Source organism: Phytophthora cinnamomi (genome assembly GCF_018691715.1).
Source record: "Phytophthora cinnamomi strain GKB4 chromosome Unknown Contig84, whole genome shotgun sequence".
Taxonomy (NCBI): Eukaryota; Oomycota; class Peronosporomycetes; order Peronosporales; family Peronosporaceae; genus Phytophthora; species Phytophthora cinnamomi.
The window spans coordinates 45,006-64,711 of NW_027151017.1; the positions used below are offsets into that span (position 1 = coordinate 45,006).

The following is a 19,706-nucleotide window of genomic DNA, read 5'->3' on the forward strand; positions in this document are numbered from 1 at the left end:
GGGATTTTCCGGTTTACTTTTACGGACAATGTTTTACTGTTGTTCTCATTTGTATTATTTTATTTGACTAGGATTGGCCCACAACCTCGTTGTAACGGGGTTACACGTACAAGTGGCTGCAAGCCACTTGTGAATTTAACAGATAGGTTATCTGTTAAAAGTTTTGGATACTTCCTCACCTTCGTGTAAGACACACCAATGGATACATTGAAGTGGACCACCACAGTGAGTGGTCCACACATACCCAAAGATCCTATTGGTAGAAAGCAGCATCTTTCTACCAATCAGAGTCATGCATATTAGCGGGGCGCTGACAGCCAGCCGCTGCCAACCCTTTCATAGATGATAAACAGTTTTTAGCAGATTTTAGAGGAAGATCAATTTACAAACAATACAGTTCTCATTTTACCTAATCTAAGTCACTTGGATTCCTTTTGTTATTTAACTTATATTTGTGTATTCAAATATAATTAACCTAAGTAATTACTAAGTACTTACGCTTCCTCATACACGTTGCGCAACGTGTAAGCTAAAGTAGTGAGTCAAGTTAGACCCACTACACCTGGTAGCACTTTGTAGTCCGTCCAACGACCGACTGCTTGACGTTCGTACGCGGCGTACGAACACGGAGCCGAGAACCACATGAGCACGGAGGTGCCCATGGAGAGCTCCAACACGCCTGCAACGCATGTTGCACGCGCTGACTGCCCCCACCTGTCTGGCCCAGAGTGGGAAGCCCTCGAACGACTGTCAACAGTCATTGGAGAAGCGGCGATAGCTACAATGCTGCGTACGCTATCGCCGACGGAGCAACATGGTGTTGCTCTAGGCTTCATCATGAAGGAGCAGCGTGATGCTGCTTCCTCAGTGACGGCGTCGTCAGGGACGACACCGCGTGCTCAACCATTAAAGTTGAGCGTAAGCAATTACGTGGGAAGAGAGGGCGAGCCTCTCCTCCGATGGCTTGTCGAACTCGACACAGCCATAGCGGCTCGACGCATCGTCGACCCGCTGTCGAAGGTCGCGTTCGCCATGTCCTGCCTTGGCGGACGCGCAAGGAGTTGGGCGTATGGACGCCGACTCTCCGATCCTACGTGCTTCAGCACGTACGAAGTGTTCAAAGAGGAGCTCAAACAAGCGTTTGAGCCCCCGCAAAACGAGTTCCGGTCGAGGACGGAGTTCCTCGACCTTCAGCAGGGTAAGCATGACGTCCATGCTTACGCGCAGCGCGCACAATATTTGGTATCAAATATCGTGACTAACCCGATTGACGAGGCGACCAAGGTCGTCACGTTCATGAAGGGGCTTAGAGATGGGCCTGTGAAGACCTATCTCTTCCGAGAGTACCGAGTACCCTCGAAGCTGCAATCACTCTTGCCATGCAAGAAGAGTTTAGCCTGCGGCAGGCTAAACTCCATGTAAACGTACCGAGGCCGCAACCGCGCCCGGTAGCGAGGACGGGAGGTCCGGAGCCAATGGACCTCTCGAACGCAACAACTGCTGGTTACCAGCAGCAGGGAGGTAACGTGCGATGCTTCCGTTGCGGAAGGATCGGTCACTTTGCACGGGAGTGCACAGCTCCCATGCCCCCTGGAGGTGGCCGTCGTGGCGATGCTAGGCATCGCCGCGGACCAACAAAAAACGCGAACATCCAGTAGGCGCGGGGCGCCCTACTGGTAATGCAGTCGCGCGTGCCGACATCGGGCACGCGACACTGAGGACTGCAGCCCCCAGTGAGACTAGCTCTCACTGCAAGAAGCAAGATGACAGGCCAAACCTAGTCATCTTGAAGATTTACTCGAAGAGAGCGAGTGACTCTCTTCGAGCTTTGGTAGATTCAGGCGCGTCGAACAACTTTGTTCGACTACGAAGCCTGCCGAGACTTGACTTCGAGGAGGTAAATGTACCTCGAAGTCTTCCGGAGGTACGACTGGCAACAGGTGCCATGGTAAAGACCGAGAAGCGCGTCGTGAACGTGCGCTTCTCGTACAAACAACGAGTGTTTGTCGAACACTTTATCGTCCTGGACCTGGACGATAAGTTCGACATGGTAATGGGCATGCCGTGGCTTGCACGGCATGATCCGGTGATAGACTGGAAGAAGCGCACGCTCGTGCACTTCGGACGCGACAGCGGAACAGAGAGCGATGGCCTTGTTACCGCAGCGCACGCACCAGCAGGTGCGCGCGGCTCACCAGCCGAGACAGCGCTTTATGCTGCTGTCCCGGAGCGCCCAAGAAGTGCGCGAGGGCGCGCACAAGTGAGACCCACGTCGGCAATGCTGCCGACGTCGGAAGAAAAAGATGTGTTGGTTCCGGGAACCAACACCCACGTTCAAGCGGGTCAGGGACAGTCCCTGACCCGAAGCGGTCAGGTCGACAACGACGCGTCGGCTCCGGGAGCCGACGCACCCTCGTTCATGAGGGGCTCCGCCAATGATTGGCGTCGAGGTGACGGAGGCGTGTCAACTCCGGGAGTTGACGCTGCAACCAGTGCGGACGGTTGCAAACGTACCGCACTGACGCAATTTGCATGCTGTCGTGCAGCCGGGCTGCACGACGAAGCGCCATGCGATCAAGCCGGGCTTGATATCGCGCGCCCGCAGACAGGGTCTGCCGGCGAAGGGACACATTACCGTGCAGCCGGGCTGCACGAAGGAACATGCGGTCAAGCCGGGCTTGATACCGCGCGCCCGCGGACAGGGTCCGCCGGCGAACGACTGTCCACGGCCGGGCCTGGACAAGACGAACAACTGTGCGGAGCCGGGCTCCGCACAACAAGAAGACGGCGCAAGCGGAAAACGCTGCGCAAGTCTCGGTCCGGGACCGAGACGCAACAAGAGCAGTCTGCTGGGCAGACTGCGGTGGTGACGCCGAATGTCTAGACGCTAAGCGTCTTGACGCGCACCGATACTGGATTCCAGTATCGTGACATGGAACTCGCTAGTCCTCCGACGACGGCGTCGGAGTTGACTTCGCTTCCAGCCATGAGCTGGAAGCGCTTCACACGCGACTTGCACGATGGACGCATCGAGCAAGTCTGCGTTCTTTCGGACAGCGAAAGAACGGAGAGCGAGAGCGAAGAGCTGAGACAGCTCTTCATGGGAAGTACCACTGAGAGTGAAGACACTCTCAGTGCGAAGACGAAGCGAGAGCGCTTCGAGGAACAAGGTTGGGACTCGCTGAAGTCGAGTCCCTATTACGAATTGTTGAGGGAGTACAAAGACGTACTCCCGGAAGACATTCCTGCGGAGCTTCCGCAGGATAAGGGCATTCAGCACGAGATTGATCTCGTGCCGGGCACGAAGTACTGTGTCACACGGCAGTGGCCACTGCCGCGAGAGCAAGTGAAAGCGATCGACGACTTCTTTGAAAGTCGTCGTAAAACAGAGACAAGTGCGGGAATCAAAGTCCCCGCACAGTGCTCCGACGTTCTGTGTCAAGAAGCCACAGGGCGGATGGCGCATCGTTCATGCCTACAACAAGCTGAACGATGCGACGGTACCGGCGCAGACGCCGATACCACGAAAAGATGTTATCATCGATTCGATGGCCGGGAGCACCGTTTACAGTGCTCTCGACTTGCGAGATGGATTTTATCAAATCCTAATGCGTGAGAGCGATATCCCTCTCAAGGCTGTGAGCACGCCAAGCGGCATGCTCTGGGAATGGCTAGTAATGCCACAGGGGCTTAAGAACGCCCCTGCGACTTTCAACAGGTGCGTGACGCACTTGTTGCGCTCGGTGCGCGACTTCGCGCCGAGCTACTTCGATGATGTATTCATCCACAGCCGGGCTGTGGACGGGAAGACCGACATAGAGATGCACAGGGTGCATCTCCGGAAGCTACTTGAGCTTATGCGAAAGCATAAGCTCTACGCGAACCTGAAGAAATGTATCTTCGGGGCGAGCGAGATACCCGTCCTCGGGTGTCTCGTAGGGAAGAATGGTGTTCGCCCTGACCCGGAAAAGGTCAGAGTGATCAATGAATGGCCAACGCCTTCAAGTGTCAAGGAACTGAGGCAGTTCCTTGGCTTGGCCACGTACTTGTGCAAGTACGTGGAGGATTATGCGGGCAAGATCCGCCCGCTATCACAGCTTCTTAAGAAAGAAGCTGTGTGGAATTGGACACCCGATTGCCAAAAGGCATTCGATGCAGTCAAGCGGGGCTTGACTGAGGCGCCGATCTTGGCAGTGGCTGACCAAGATCGTCCATTTCACGTAGTGTGTGACGCATCCGATTTCGCGATCGGATGCGCATTGATGCAGCACGATCACGAGGGCCGTGATCGTGTCGTCTACTACCAATCGCGTCAGCTGAAGCCAGCTGAGCGCAACCATCCGGTACATGACAAGGAACTTCTTGCCATGAAATACGCACTCACCAAGTTCCGAGTGTATTTGCTTGGAAGTAGACCATTTGTGGTCTACACCGAACATGCATCACTGCGCACTGCAGTGAAGTCACCACACATATCACAAAGAATGGCGAGATGGCTCTCATTCTTTGCGGAGTATAACTTCCGGGTCGAATACAAACCCGGAAGATTGAATGTAGTGGCCGACGCGTTATCACGTCGGCCGAACTACGCAGAAGCTGCTGACGTCAATGCCATTGACGTCATGCGATCGAGCAAACCCACATCGTCTCTGCTGGACGATGTGAAGGCCGCGTACGCGCACGACGCGGACACGAAGCTCTTGCTGTCCCATGGCACAGCGCCTTCTGACAAGGCTCGTCAGAAGCTGCCCAAGCACCTTCGAGCGCGTGCACACCGCTTTCGAGTGCACGACGGACTACTGCTTTACAATGCAGTCGACGACAACGCGGATCGCGTTGTCGTGCCAAATGACCATGACCTGCGACTCAGGATCATGTACGAGTACCACGATGCCCTGACTGCGGGACATCTCGGACGTGAGAAGACTTATGTCCTTCTCACGCGCGACTTCTACTGGCACCACCAGTATAAGTGGGTGCGCAAGTACATCCGTGCTTGCGAGGTATGCCAACGCGTAAAGCCTGCGCCATTCGCGCAGGCTCCTTTACAATCACTACCGACTCCGTCGGAGTGTTGGAAGTCCATGTCTTTGGACTTCATCTTTGGTCTTCCCCCGGATAGCGGAGGGAACACCGGTGTTGTGGTCTTTGTAGACCGTTTCAGCAAGATGGTACATCTTGCTGCGGTGCCAGCAGAGGTGACCGCGAAGCAGACAGCCCGTCTGCTCGTCGACATGGTGTTCAAACACCATGGCATGCCGTCCGACATCGTGTCGGACAGAGACCCGCGCTTCACAGCGCATCTGTGGCAAGAAGTGTTTACACTTCTTGGGAGCCAACTTTCAATGTCGACTGCGGATCATCCGCAGACGGACGGTCAAACCGAGGGCGTGAATCGCGTGCTCGTCGACATCTTGAAGAGCTACGCTCACTCGTTCCAATACTGGAGCGAGTGTTTATCGATGGCAGAGTTTGCCATCAATAACTCAGTGCATGCCTCGACCGGGCATACACCGTTCTACGTGAATGCCATGCGGCATCCACGCCTCCCGAGTTTACTCGGAGTGATGGCTCCCACCTTAAGTGGGGGAGGATCTACGACTGCAATGCAGCAGCCGCAGAAAACCGCTGACACTTGCACAGTGTCAGCTGCAACAATGGACAAACCACATGAGTCTGCGCAGGGCGCAGACTCCCCCAACAACAAGGCCAACGACCACGGGTCTGCGCAGGGCGCAGACACCGCAAAGAACCACGCAGAGGCCGGGCCTCTAGCGGAGAGCGAGCTGAATGACTTCAGCTCGGATGCAATCAGTTTCATCACCAAAAGACAAGCCGTGATTCGGTTTGTCCAAGACACTATAGCAGCTTCTGTTGATCAACAGAAGCTGAACGCAGACAATGCGGGCAGAGGCAACAAAAATGAATTTAAAGTTGGTTCATTAGTTTTGTTAGCTACACAAAACCTGCCTAGACATGCAGTTTCGGATTTCGGAGCAACCAAGCTTGCTCCGCGCTTCATCGGGCCGTTCACTGTGTTGGCACGGCACGGCAACGCATACACGCTAGACATACCGTCTAGCATGCGCCTCCATCCGACCTTCTACGTCGGACGGCTGAAGCCATACCTGCAGCACGAGCCATCTAGCTCGGCTGACCCGAAGCCTCGGCAGGAGCCGAGGCAGAAGCGGAGGACTTGGCCTCGGCGACGAGCAGCCTCTCCTCCAGCGCGCGGACGCGCTGGAGCAACCCCTTCATCTGGGTCCCCAGCTCGACCTGGATGTTCGAGGCGGTCTGCGAGACCGCCGCGACTTGGGCCTTCTGGTTCGCCACCTCCTGCTTCAGGGCGGCGAACTCAGCGCCCTGTAGACGCTCCACGGCGGTCACCCGGTCGTGGAGAGACGTGTACGGATCAGCCCGGGGCTGATCATACCCGGGGCGTGTACCCACCGCCGATCCGTGACGCCCACGGCTCAACCCGCTGGATTGTTGAGCGGATTGTTGACCATAGTATCCCGAAAACGAACCCTCAAGGGGCTCGTTTTCGTATTCGTTGGAGAGGATTTCCTCCCCATCGAGATACATGGGAGCCGCGGAACGTCTTGCTGGAGGACGTTCCGGAAATGGTGAGGGCGTACGAGGAGCAGTACGCGCTGGCACAGCGGAAGTAACACGAGCGCTGCGATCATCGCCAGCGCCCGAACCCTCACGTGCTAAGAACTTAGCACGGAGCTCTTTGAGACTCTCGGGCACACGGAACGACGTGTACCCGTTCAGGTCGCGGTCGCTCAAGCGGACCGCGCCCGGGAAGCACTTCGTGCACTGAAAGCCCTCGGGCACAGCGCACGGCACATTTGCCTCCTCAGCAGCAACATGAAGTTGCTCCAGCTTTCCACGTTTCGAGTACGTCTCGAAGCGATCACGCGCTTGCTTAATCCGATCACGGTAAGCACTCGGTTTCTTGTTGAAGTTATCAACAAAGGCGTTCCAACATTGACAAAGTGCCTGCCACTCGGGCACTTTGCTGCGAGAAGAGGTCTTCTTGCTTTGAAACCATCGGAGCTCATGAAAGAGTCCGATGTAGTAAATCGCGCCTTTGATGCGTTTCCGCATCAAAGTGCAGCTCGGCAGCCACAGCGTCATCTTTGATGGCGCTGCATACGTACAGCGGCACCTCATTCGGAGGTACCGAGTTCCCATACCGGTCCGCAATCTCGGACGCGGACGGCATCCACGGATCGCGCGCTGCAGGCGCAGCGCGCCGAGAGCCTTAAGCTTTGATATCACGCGCTGCAGCAGCAGCGCGCGGAGTACTGAGAGCCCCAGCGGAAGCGAGTGGGGTATCGCTCTCAGTACGCGAACGCTTCGAACTCGAAGCGTCCGATTCGTCCCCTTCACGCGGGCGAACGTTCTTGGCGTGAGGGTCGAGCGATTCGCTCGACACTGAGTCTTTACGCTTTGAGGGCGAGTCCTCCTCGCCCTCCATGTCTTCATCGTCGTCGTCGAAGTCGACGACGTCGCCGTACTTCGCCTTCTGACGCTCGAAGTAGTCGTCGATGGAGAGATGACTCCCCACCGACTTCGAGGTCTTCTTCTGTGGCGCGCTCATCGTTGAATGAGCGCGGGTTTCTTCTCCAAACGCGGAGAATTGACGAATGGTCAATTCCAAAAGATTGACGTGCGGGGACCCCGCGCGTCTAACCTTAAGGGGGGGATGGTGTAACGGGGTTACACGTACAAGTGGCTGCAAGCCACTTGTGAATTTAACAGATAGGTTATCTGTTAAAAGTTTTAGATACTTCCTCACCTTCGTGTAAGACACACCAATGGATACATTGAAGTGGACCACCACAGTGAGTGGTCCACACATACCCAAAAGATCCTATTGGTAGAAAGCAGCATCTTTCTACCAATCAGAGACGTGCATATTAGCGGGGCTCTGACAGCCAGGCGCTGTCAACCCCTTTCATAGATGATAAACAGTTTTAGCAGTTCTAGGAGGAAGATCAATTTACAAACAAATACAGTTCTCATTTTACCTAATCTAAGTCACTTGGAATCCTTTCTTACTTAACTTATATTTGTGTATTCAAATATAATTAACCTCAGTAATTACTAAGTACTTACGCTTCCTCATACACGTTGCGCAACGTGTAAGCTAAAGTGGTGAGTCAAGTTAGACCCACTACACCTGGTAGAACTTTGTAGTCCGTCCAACGACCGACTGCTTGACGTTCGTACGCGGTGTACGAACGCGGAGCCGAGAACCACATGAGTACGGAGGTGCCCATGGAGAGCTCCAACACGCCTGCAACGCATGTTGCACGCGCTGACTGCCCCCACCTGTCTGGCCCAGAGTGGGAAGCCCTCGAACGACTGTCAACAGTCATTGGAGAAGCGGCGATAGCTACAATGCTGCGTACGCTATCGCCGACGGAGCAACATGGTGTTGCTCTAGGATTCATCATGAAGGAGCAGCGTGATGCTGCTTCCTTAGTTACGGCGTCGTCAGGGACGACACCGCGTGCTCAATCATTGAAATCGAGCGTAAGCAATTACGTGGGAAGAGAGGGCGAGCCTCTCCTCCGGTGGCTTGTCGAGCTCGACACAGCCATAGCGGCTCGACGCATCGTCGACCCACTGTCGAAGGTCGCGTTCGCCATGTCCTGCCTTGGCGGACGCGCAAGGAGTTCCCAATGGACCTCTCGAACGCAACCATTGCTGGTTACCAGCAGCAGGGAGGCAACGTGCGATGCTTCCGTTGCGGAAGGATCGGTCACTTTGCATGGGAGTGCACAGCTCCCATGCCCCCTGGAGGTGGCCGTTGTGACGATGCTAGGCATCGCCGCGGACCAAAAAAAAACGCGAACATCCAGTAGGCGCGGGGCGCCCTACTGGTAATGCAGTCACGCATGCCGACATTGGGCACACGACACTGAGGACTGCAGCCCTCAGTGAGACTAGCTCTCGCTGCAAGAAGCAAGATGACAGGCCGAACCTAGTCATCTTGAAGATTTACTCGAAGAGAGCGAGTGACTCTCTTCGAGCTTTGGTAGATTCAGGCGCGTCGAACAACTTTGTTCGACTACGAAGCCTGCCGAGACTTGACTTCGAGGAGGTAAATGTACCTCGAAGTCTTCCGGAGGTACGACTGGCAACAGGTGCCATGGTAAAGACCGAGAAGCGCGTCGTGAACGTGCGCTTCTCGTACAAACAACGAGTGTTTGTCGAACACTTTATCGTCCTGGACCTGGACGATAAGTTCGACATGGTAATGGGCATGCCGTGGCTTGCACGGCATGATCCGGTGATAGACTGGAAGAAGCGCACGCTCGTGCACTTCGGACGCGACAGCGGAACAGAGAGCGATGGCCTTGTTACCGCAGCGCACGCACCAGCAGGTGCGCGCGGCTCACCAGCCGAGACAGCGCTTTATGCTGCTGTCCCGGAGCGCCCAAGAAGTGCGCGAGGGCGCGCACAAGTGAGACCAACGTCGGCAATGCTGCCGACGTCGGAAGAGAATGATGTGCTGGTTCCGGGAACCAACACCCACGTTCAAGCGTGTAAGGGACAGTTCCTGACCCGAAGAGGTCAGGTCGACAAAGACGCACCCTCGGTCATGAGGGGCTCCACCAATGAATGGCGTCGAGGTGACGAAGGCGTGTCAACTCCGGGAGTTGACGCTGCAAACAGTGCGGACGGTTGCAAACGTACCGCACTGACGCAATTTGCATGCTGTCGTGCAGCCGGGCTGCACGACGAAGCGCCATGCGATCAAGCCGGGCTTGATATCGCGCGCCCGCAGACAGGGTCTGCCGGCGAAGGGACACATTACCGTGCAGCCGGGCTGCACGAAGGAAAATGCGGTAAAGCCGGGCTTGATACCGCGCGCCCGCGGACAGGGTCCGCCGGCGAACGACTGTCCACGGCCGGGCCTGGACAAGAAGAACAACTGTGCGGAGCCGGGCTCCGCACAACAAGAAGACGGCGCAAGCGGAAAACGCTGCGCAAATCTCGGTCCGGGACCGAGACGCAACAAGAGCAGTCTGCCCAGCAGACTGCGGCGGTGACGCCGATTGTCAAGACGCTAGTCCTCCGACGACGGCGTCGGAGTTGACTCGCTTCCAGCCATGAGCTGGAAGCGTTTCACGCGCGACTTGCACGATGGACGCATCGAGCAAGTCTGCGTTCTTTCGAACAGCGAAAGAACGAAGAGCGAGAGCTAAGAGCTGAGGCAGCTCTTCATGGGAAGTACAACTGAGAGTGAAGACACTCTCAGTGCGAAGACGAAGCGAGAGCGCTTCGAGGAACAAGGTTGGGACTCGCTGAAGTCGAGTCCCTATTACGAATTGTTGAGGGAGTACAAAGACGTACTCCCGGAAGACATTTCTGCGGAGCTTCCACAGGATAAGGGCATTCAGCACGAGATTGATCTCGTGCCGGGCACGAAATACTGTGTCACGCGGCAGTGGCCACTGCCGCGAGAGCTAGTAAAAGTAATCGACGACTTCTTTGAAAGTCGTCGCAAAGCAGGACAAGTGCGGGAATCAAAGTCCCCGCACAGTGCTCCGACGTTCTGTGTCAAGAAGCCACAGGGCGGATGGCGCATCGTTCATGCGTATAAGAAGCTGAACGATGCGACGGTACCGGCGCAGACGCCGATACCACGAAAAGATGTCATCATCGATGCGATGGCCGGGAGCACCGTTTACAGTGCTCTCGACTTGCGAGACGGATTCTATCAGATCCTAATGTATAAGAGCGATATCCCTCTCAAGGCTGTGAGCACGCCAAGCGGCATGCTCTGGGAATGGCTAGTAATGCCACAGGGGCTTAAGAACGCCACTGCGACTTTCAACAGGTGCGTGACGCACTTGTTGCGCTCGGTGCGCGACTTCGCGCCGAGCTACTTCGATGATGTATTCATCCACAGCCGGGCTGTGGACGGGAAGACCGACATAGAGATGCACAGGGTGCATCTCCGGAAGCTACTTGAGCTTATGCGAAAGCATAAGCTCTACGCGAACCTGAAGAAATGTATCTTCGGGGCGAGCGAGATACCCGTCCTCGGGTGTCTCGTAGGGAAGAATGGTGTTCGCCCTGACCCGGAAAAGGTCAGAGTGATCAATGAATGGCCAACGCCTTCAAGTGTCAAGGAACTGAGGCAGTTCCTTGGCTTGGCCACGTACTGTGCAAGTACGTGGAGGATTATGCGGGCAAGATCCGCCCGCTGTCACAGCTTCTTAAGAAGGAAGCTGTGTGGAATTGGACACCCGATTGCCAAAAGGCATTCGATGCAGTCAAGCGGGGCTTGACTGAGGCACCAATCTTGGCAGTAGCTGACCAAGATCGTCCATTTCACGTCGTATGTGACGCATCCGATTTCGCGATCGGATGCGCGTTGATGCAGCACGATCACGAGGGCCGTGATCGTGTCGTCTACTACCAATCGCGTCAGCTGAAGCCAGCTGAGCGCAACCATCCGGTACATGACAAGGAACTTCTTGCCATGAAATACGCACTCACCAAGTTCCGAGTGTATTTGCTTGGAAGTAGACCATTTGTAATCTACACCGACCATGCATCACTACGCACTGCAGTGAAGTCACCACACATTTCACAGAGAATGGCGAGATGGCTCTCATTCTTTGCGGAGTATAACTTCCGGGTCGAATACAAACCCGGAAGATTGAATGTAGTGGCCGACGCGTTATCACGTCGGCCGGACTACGCAGAAGCTGCCGACGTCAATGTCATTGCCATCATGCGATCGAGCAAACCCACATCGTCGCTGTTGGACGACGTGAAGGCCGCGTACGCGCACGACGCGGTCACGAAGCTCTTGCTGGCCTATGGCACAGCACCTTCTGACAAGGCTCGTCAGAAACTGCCCAAGCACCTTCGAGCGCGTGCACACCGCTTTCGTGTGCACGACGGACTACTGCTTTACAATGCAGTCGACGACAACGCGGATCGCGTTGTCGTGCCAAATGACCATGACCTGCGACTCAGGATCATGTACGAGTATCATGATGCCCCGACTGCGGGACATCTCGGACGTGAGAAGACTTACGTCCTTCTCACGCGCGACTTCTACTGGCACCACCAGTATAAGTGGGTGCGCAAGTACATCCGTGCTTGCGAGGTATGCCAACGCGTAAAGCCTGCGCCATTCGCGCAGGCTCCTTTACAATCACTACCGACTTCGTCGGAGTGTTGGAAGTCCATGTCATTGGACTTCATCTTTGGTCTTCCCCCGGATAGCGGAGGGAACACCGGTGTTGTGGTCTTCGTAGACCGTTTCAGCAAGATGGTACATCTTGCTGCGGTGCCAGCAGAGGTGACCGCGAAGCAGGCGGCCCGTCTGTTCGTCGACATGGTGTTCAAACACCATGGCATGCCGTCGGACATCGTGTCGGACAGAGACCCGCGCTTCACAGCGCACCTGTGGCAAGAAGTGTTTACACTTCTTGGGAGCCAACTTTCAATGTCGACTGCGGATCATCCGCAGACGGACGGTCAAACCGAGGGCGTGAATCGTGTGCTCGTCGACATCTTGAAGAGCTACGCTCACTCGTTCCAATACTGGAGCGAGTGCTTATCGATGGCAGAGTTTGCCATCAACAACTCAGTGCATGCCTCGACCGGGCATACACCGTTCTACGTGAATGCCATGCGGCATCCACGTCTACCGAGTTTACTCGGAGTGATGGCTCCCACCTTAAGTGGGGGAGGATCTACGACTGCAATACAGCAGCCGCGGAAACCGCTGACACTTGCACAGTGTCAGCTGCAACAATGGACAAACCACATGAGTCTGCGCAGGGCGCAGACTCCCCCAACAACAAGGCCAACGACCACGGGTCTGCGCAGGGCGCAGACACCGCAAAGAACCACGCAGAGGCCGGGCCTCTAGCGGAGATCGAGCTGAATGACTTCAGCTCGGATGCAATCAGTTTCATCACTAAAAGACAAGCCGTAATTCGATTTGTCCAAGACACAATAGCAGCTTCTGTTGATCAACAGAAGCTGAACGCAGACAATGCGAGCAGAGGCAACAAAAATGAATTTAAAGTTGGTTCATTAGTTTTGTTAGCTACACAAAACCTGCCTAGACATGCAGTTTCGGATGTCGGAGCAAGCAAGCTTGCTCCGCGCTTCATCGGGCCGTTCATTGTGTTGGCACGGCACGGCAACGCATACACGCAAGCATACTGTAACGGGGTTACACGCACAAGTGGCTGCAAGCCACTTGTGAATTTAACAGATAGGTTATCTGTTAAAAGTTTTGGATACTTCCTCACCTTCGTGTAAGACACACCAATGGATACATTGAAGTGGACCACCACAGTGAGTGGTCCACACATACCCAAAAGATCCTATTGGTAGAAAGCAGCATCTTTCTACCAATCAGAGACGTGCATATTAGCGGGGCTCTGACAGCCAGGCGCTGTCAACCCCTTTCATAGATGATAAACAGTTTTAGCAATTCTAGGAGGAAGATCAATTTACAAACAAATACAGTTCTCATTTTACCTAATCTAAGTCACTTGGAATCCTTTCTTACTTAACTTATATTTGTGTATTCAAATATAATTAACCTCAGTAATTACTAAGTACTTACGCTTCCTCATACACGTTGCGCAACGTGTAAGCTAAAGTGGTGAGTCAAGTTAGACCCACTACACATACCGTCTAGCATGCGCCTCCATCCGACCTTCTACGTCGGACGGCTGAAGCCATACCTGCAGCACGAGCCATCTAGCTCGGCTGACCCGAAGCCTCGGCAGGAGCCGAGGCAGAAGCGGAGGACTTGGCCTCGGCGACGAGCAGCCTCTCCTCCAGCGCGCGGACGCGCTGGAGCAACCCCTTCATCTGGGTCCCCAGCTCGACCTGGATGTTCGAGGCGGTCTGCGAGACCGCCGCGACTTGGGCCTTCTGGTTCGCCACCTCCTGCTTCAGGGCGGCGAACTCAGCGCCCTGTAGACGCTCCACGGCGGTCACCCGGTCGTGGAGAGACGTGTACAGATCAGCCCGGGGCTGATCATACCCGGGGCGTGTACCCACCGCCGATCCGTGACGCCCACGGCTCAACCCGCTGGATTGTGGAGCGGATTGTTGACCATAGTATCCCGAAAACGAACCCTCAAGGGGCTCGTTTTCGTATTCGTTGGAGAGGATTTCCTCCCCATCAATATACATGGGAGCCGCGGAACGTCTTGCTGGAGGACGTTCCGGAAATGGTGAGGGCGTACGAGGAGCAGTACGCGCTGGCACAGCGGAAGTAACACGAGCGCTGCGATCATCGCCAGCGCCCGAACCCTCACGTGCTAAGAACTTAGCACGGAGCTCTTTGAGACTCTCGGGCACACGGAACGACGTGTACCCGTTCAGGTCGCGGTCGCTCAAGCGGACCGCGCCCGGGAAGCACTTCGTGCACTGAAAGCCCTCGGGCACAGCGCACGGCACATTTGCCTCCTCAGCAGCAACATGAAGTTGCTCCAGCTTTCCACGTTTCGAGTACGTCTCGAAGCGATCACGCGCTTGCTTAATCCGATCACGGTAAGCACTCGGTTTCTTGTTGAAGTTATCAACAAAGGCGTTCCAACATTGACAAAGTGCCTGCCACTCGGGCACTTTGCTGCGAGAAGAGGTCTTCTTGCTTTGAAACCATCGGAGCTCATGAAAGAGTCCGATGTAGTAATCGCGCCTTTGATGCGTTTCCGCATCAAAGTGCAGCTCGGCAGCCACAGCGTCATCTTTGATGGCGCTGCATACGTACAGCGGCACCTCATTCGGAGGTACCGAGTTCCCATACCGGTCCGCAATCTCGGACGCGGACGGCATCCACGGATCGCGCGCTGCAGGCGCAGCGCGCCGAGAGCCTTAAGCTTTGATATCACGCGCTGCAGCAGCAGCGCGCGGAGTACTGAGAGCCCCAGCGGAAGCGAGTGGGGTATCGCTCTCAGTACGCGAACGCTTCGAACTCGAAGCGTCCGGTTCGTCCCCTTCGCGCGGGCGAATGTTCTTGGCATGAGGGTCGAGCGATTCGCTCGACACTGAGTCTTTGCGCTTAGAGGGCGAGTCCTCCTCGCCTTCCATGTCTTCATCGTCGTCGTCGAAGTCGACGACGTCGCCGTACTTCGCTTTCTGACGCTCGAAGTAGTCGTCGATGGAGAGATGACTCCCCACCGACTTCGAGGTCTTCTTCTGTGGCGCGCTCATCGTTGAATGAGCGCGGATTTCTTCTCCAAACGCGGAGAATTGACGAATGGTCAATTCCGAAGATTGACGTGCGGAGACCCCGCGCGTCTAACCTTAAGGGGGGGATGGTGTAACGGGGTTACACGTACAAGTGGCTGCAAGCCACTTGTGAATTTAACAGATAGGTTATCTGTTAAAAGTTTTGGATACTTCCTCACCTTCGTGTAAGACACACCAATGGATACATTGAAGTGGACCACCACAGTGAGTGGTCCACACATACCCAAAAGATCCTATTGGTAGAAAGCAGCATCTTTCTACCAATCAGAGACGTGCATATTAGCGGGGCTCTGACAGCCAGGCGCTGTCAACCCCTTTCATAGATGATAAACAGTTTTAGCAATTCTAGGAGGAAGATCAATTTACAAACAAATACAGTTCTCATTTTACCTAATCTAAGTCACTTGGAATCCTTTCTTACTTAACTTATATTTGTGTATTCAAATATAATTAACCTCAGTAATTACTAAGTACTTACGCTTCCTCATACACGTTGCGCAACGTGTAAGCAAAAGTAGTGAGTCAAGTTAGACCCACTACAGTGTGAGTACGAAAACCAGTAATAACGCTAAGGAATATACCCATCGTATTGTCCCGAGTGGGAACGTTTGCAACCGTCTCGCGTACGGAGACGACTTCCCTTTCAAGAGTGATCGTGAGCAGTCATCGGACTTTGGAGAAAACTAGCTGGTGGCACGGCGGTTTCGCGAGGCGCCTGACCCCGATTGAAGCGCCGGAGCGTTCGGTGACAGGACGCCGGCGAAGGCGACGGGATGGAGGTCGCGTATGCTGCTGTGGCTCAAGGCAGAAGTACGGTCAAGACCAAGGAAGGAGGGGTGTGAAGAATCCTGGCGAGAGGTAGGAAGGGTGTGTGGAACCCGTGCGAGAAGGTGAAGGAGGTTGAAGTCGGCGTACGCGCCGACGACCGAGCGTTGGAAGGAAGCGTGCGCGCGGTGCGAGCTGTACCGTGAGAGGTAAGTCAGTCAGTCGTGAATTTGCGCCGTGGAAGCAACAAGTTAAGATCTTTGCATTTTGACGTGGTTGTCTACTTTGATACTGTCCGTTCCGTCCTAACTTCTACCCAGCAGCTTAGCCGTCCCTCCCAGTGCAACTCGCGACAGTACCTCTCGTTGAGTGCCGAATTTGAACCTTCAAACACACCAATAGCGCATACGTGGTGTATGAGCTTGGAACATACACTACACGGGCCTTGTTTGAGCTCGTCGCCCTCTTAACAACCGTTCACAGCGCAGCACATACTTTGTTTGTCGGGTTATGACACGGTTTCAGAAATAATGATCTTCCTCGAGCGACGAATTGAGAACCAGTCAGTCAATCTAGAAGTGCAGGATGGCAACCGTCGTTGCTCGGTCAAGGTTTTAACTCACCAGTAGTACTCCTAGAGTACTATAGTATCATACTTTGGCAAAGGAATTGTTGTTTTTCTGATAGTTATGATCTTCGGTTAGGAGAACGAGCATAGCAAACCACTAAACGGGAACAGGTTTGCGTCCGCAACTCAAGCACTTGCAGTCGACGCTGCTTTAAGCCTTGTACGCCAGGTACGCCTCCAGCATGCTCGTGGTGGCGCTGTTGAAGCCCTTGACGGGGGCGTTCTCCGTGCGCGAGGCGTTGAGCTGCGCGCGCACCTGCTTGGCGAGCACCTTGCCGAGCTCGACGCCCCACTGGTCGAAGCTGTTGATGCCCCAGATCGAGCCCTGCACGACCGTGCGGTGCTCGTACAGAGCCAGCAGCTGGCCGGTGGTGTACGCGTCCAGCTTCTTGAACAGCAGCGAGACCGACGGGCGGTTGCCTGGGAAGAGCTTGTGGTTGCGCAGGTTCTCGGGCACGCCCTCGGCCTTGAGGTCCTCGAGCGACTTGCCGCGGGCCAGCGCGTCGGGCTGCGCGAAGAAGTTGGACATGAGCTCGTCGTGGTTGGACACGGGCTCGCCGGCGAGCTGCACGGGGTTCTGCGACTCGCAGAAGCCCAGGAAGTCGCAGGGCACCACGCGGCCCTGGTGGATGAGCTGGTAGAAGCTGTGCTGGCCGTTGGTGCCGGGCTCGCCGAAGTTAACCTCGCCGGCCTGGAACGGCAGGTCCACGCCCTCCACGGTCACGCGCTTGCCGTTGCTCTCCATGTCCACCTGCTGGATGTGGGCGGCGAAGCGCAGCAGCGCCTGCGAGTACGGCAGCAGTGCGCGCGAGCTGTGGCCGAGGAACGACGAGTTCCAGACGCCGAGCAGGCCCATGATCACCGGCAGGTTGCTGCGCAGCGGGGCGTCCAGGAGGTGCTTGTCCATGGCGTGGGCGCCGGCCAGGAACTCCTCCGTGATGCCGAAGCCGTACTGCAGGGCCAGGGGCAGGATGCCCACGGCGCTCGTGACGCTGTAGCGGCCGCCGACCCAGTCCCAGAAGCCGAAGATGTTGGCGCGGTCGATGCCGAACTCCTGCACGAGCGGCACGGCCGAGCTGGCCGCCACCATGTGCTTGGCCACAGCGTCGGCCTCGCTGGCACCCTTCTGCTTGAGGTCGTCCACGAGCCACTTGCGCAGCGTGCGCGCGTTCAGCATGGTCTCGGCCGTCGTGAAGGTCTTGGACACGACCACGACGAGCGTCTCCTCCGGGTTGAGGCCGCTGGTGGCTCGCGCCACGTCCACGGGGTCCACGTTGGCCAGGAAGCGCAGGCTGCGGCCCTCGGCGGCGGCCTTGGCCACGGGCTCGTAGCGCAGCGCCTCGAACACGAACTCGGGGCCGAGGTAGCTGCCGCCGATGCCGATGGAGATGACGTTCTTGAGCGGCTTGCCCGTGGCGCCCACGAACTGGCCGGCGCGCACCTTGTCGGAGAAGGCGCGGATGGCGTCCAGCACCGCGTGCACGTCGGGCACGACGTCGCGGCCGTCCACGAGGATCTCGTCGCCCTTTGGGGCGCGCAGCGCCATGTGCATCACGGCGCGGTCCTCCGTGGCGTTCACGTGCGCGCCCGAGGCGATGGCCTGGAGCTTCTGCTTGAGCTGGGCGGCCTCGGCCAGCTCGAAGAGCAGGTCCAGCGTCTTGGCCGTCGCATTCTGGCGCGAGAAGTCCAGGTAGATGCCCTGCTGCTCCGTGCGCATGGCGGCGTTGCGCGCGTCGTCGGCCAGCAGCTCGCGCAGGTGCGTGGCCTTGATCTCGGCGGCGTGCTCAGCCAGAGCCTTCCAGGCGGGCGTGTCGCTGATCATGGCGAGGAGGGAGGAGGGGGAGGAGGAGGAGAAGAAGCCGCGGGACCTGCGCGCTATGGAGATAATTGCGGAATGACGTTGGGGTGGGGGAGGGATCCTGCGCCCTGCTGACGTTGAGACCGTATTAAGCGGCCAGAGGGCGCGCGTCACTTGAAGTGGGGAGGGGTGTTGACGGGGAAATTGTATGTGGTGACCAGGACGGACGCCCAGGATCACACTGTGCGTGGAGAGAGTGATTGTAACGATGATGAAGGGGTATAGATTGTGGAGAGGTATTTTGGACGCTGGTGCTGCTTTTACGTTTTAACTCGTAAAGACTTCTGTTTCGCCTTTGTTTAGGCAAGTACTGCGATTGGCTCGCGATCACATTGTTGTGGCACATAAACCGCCAGGCGCGACACTCGGATGACGGATGACGAGGTTGACGGCGCTTACGTGCCCCGAGCTCCAGCACTCAGTCGGTCTTGACTTGCGAAGTTATTTATTTTCCCCCGAAAGTGGTGGTGGCGAACCGCTCGCTGCAATCGGTCCGCCGTGGACGCACTTTGTCGAGCCATCGCCAGCGCCTCTATGCAGCCTTGGCAAGCGCCACGCACGCGGCTCCGGACACGTTGCCGGCGTCAGGGCGTCCAGACTTTATACTGCCGGCGCCGAGCATTCGTATCGTGGATGACGGTGCGCGCGACTGGACTCCAGTATAATACATGTAGAGCGGTCAGTGTTGGCAGAGGCGGTGACCGCCGACAGCAGCGACGGTATCAGCTTGCTCGGGCATTGACATAGCAAGGTCGAGCGCCGGTGCCCACGCTTTTTGTCCACGTTCTAGCGGGCGCCGCGCCGCGCCGCGGAATACTCACGGGCGCCTGCGACAGTCGGCTCAAGTCTGGCGGCCTCTTCGCCATCGACACTAAAGCACTATTAATCAAGTTTCCCGGAGCAGAGCATGCCGTTACGTGTCTCGCGAGGGCAGGTCAAGTCTGCCGGTTTGATTGCCATGATTGCGGAGATAACGAATCGAATCGCCATAGCAGATGGGCGTGGGCGTGATACACGAAAGGATGTTGACGTGCCGCAGCTTCTTCATCTGCGACTTCGTCACTGGTCCCAAGTGCGACGGCCACGGAAGCAAATGTATGGCGACGGGTTTCATCCCGACAAAACAGTTCGGCTCCATCAAATTTCGCTTTTTATTCGGGTCAGAGAGAGTTTTGCGCTCATTTCATCACT

General features: G+C 56.2%; 1 protein-coding gene across 1 annotated transcript; it reads right to left on the reverse strand.

The window, feature by feature from the left end:
• Window positions 1-16,808: 16,808 nt before the first annotated feature.
• Window positions 16,809-18,479, reverse strand: IUM83_18365 (glucose-6-phosphate isomerase; the record flags this gene model as incomplete). The annotated part of the gene is made up of 1 exon (XM_067943360.1): window positions 16,809-18,479. One exon carries the CDS (start codon window positions 18,477-18,479, stop codon window positions 16,809-16,811), a length of 1,671 nt encoding a protein of 556 aa, XP_067784885.1.
• Window positions 18,480-19,706: the final 1,227 nt, after the last annotated feature.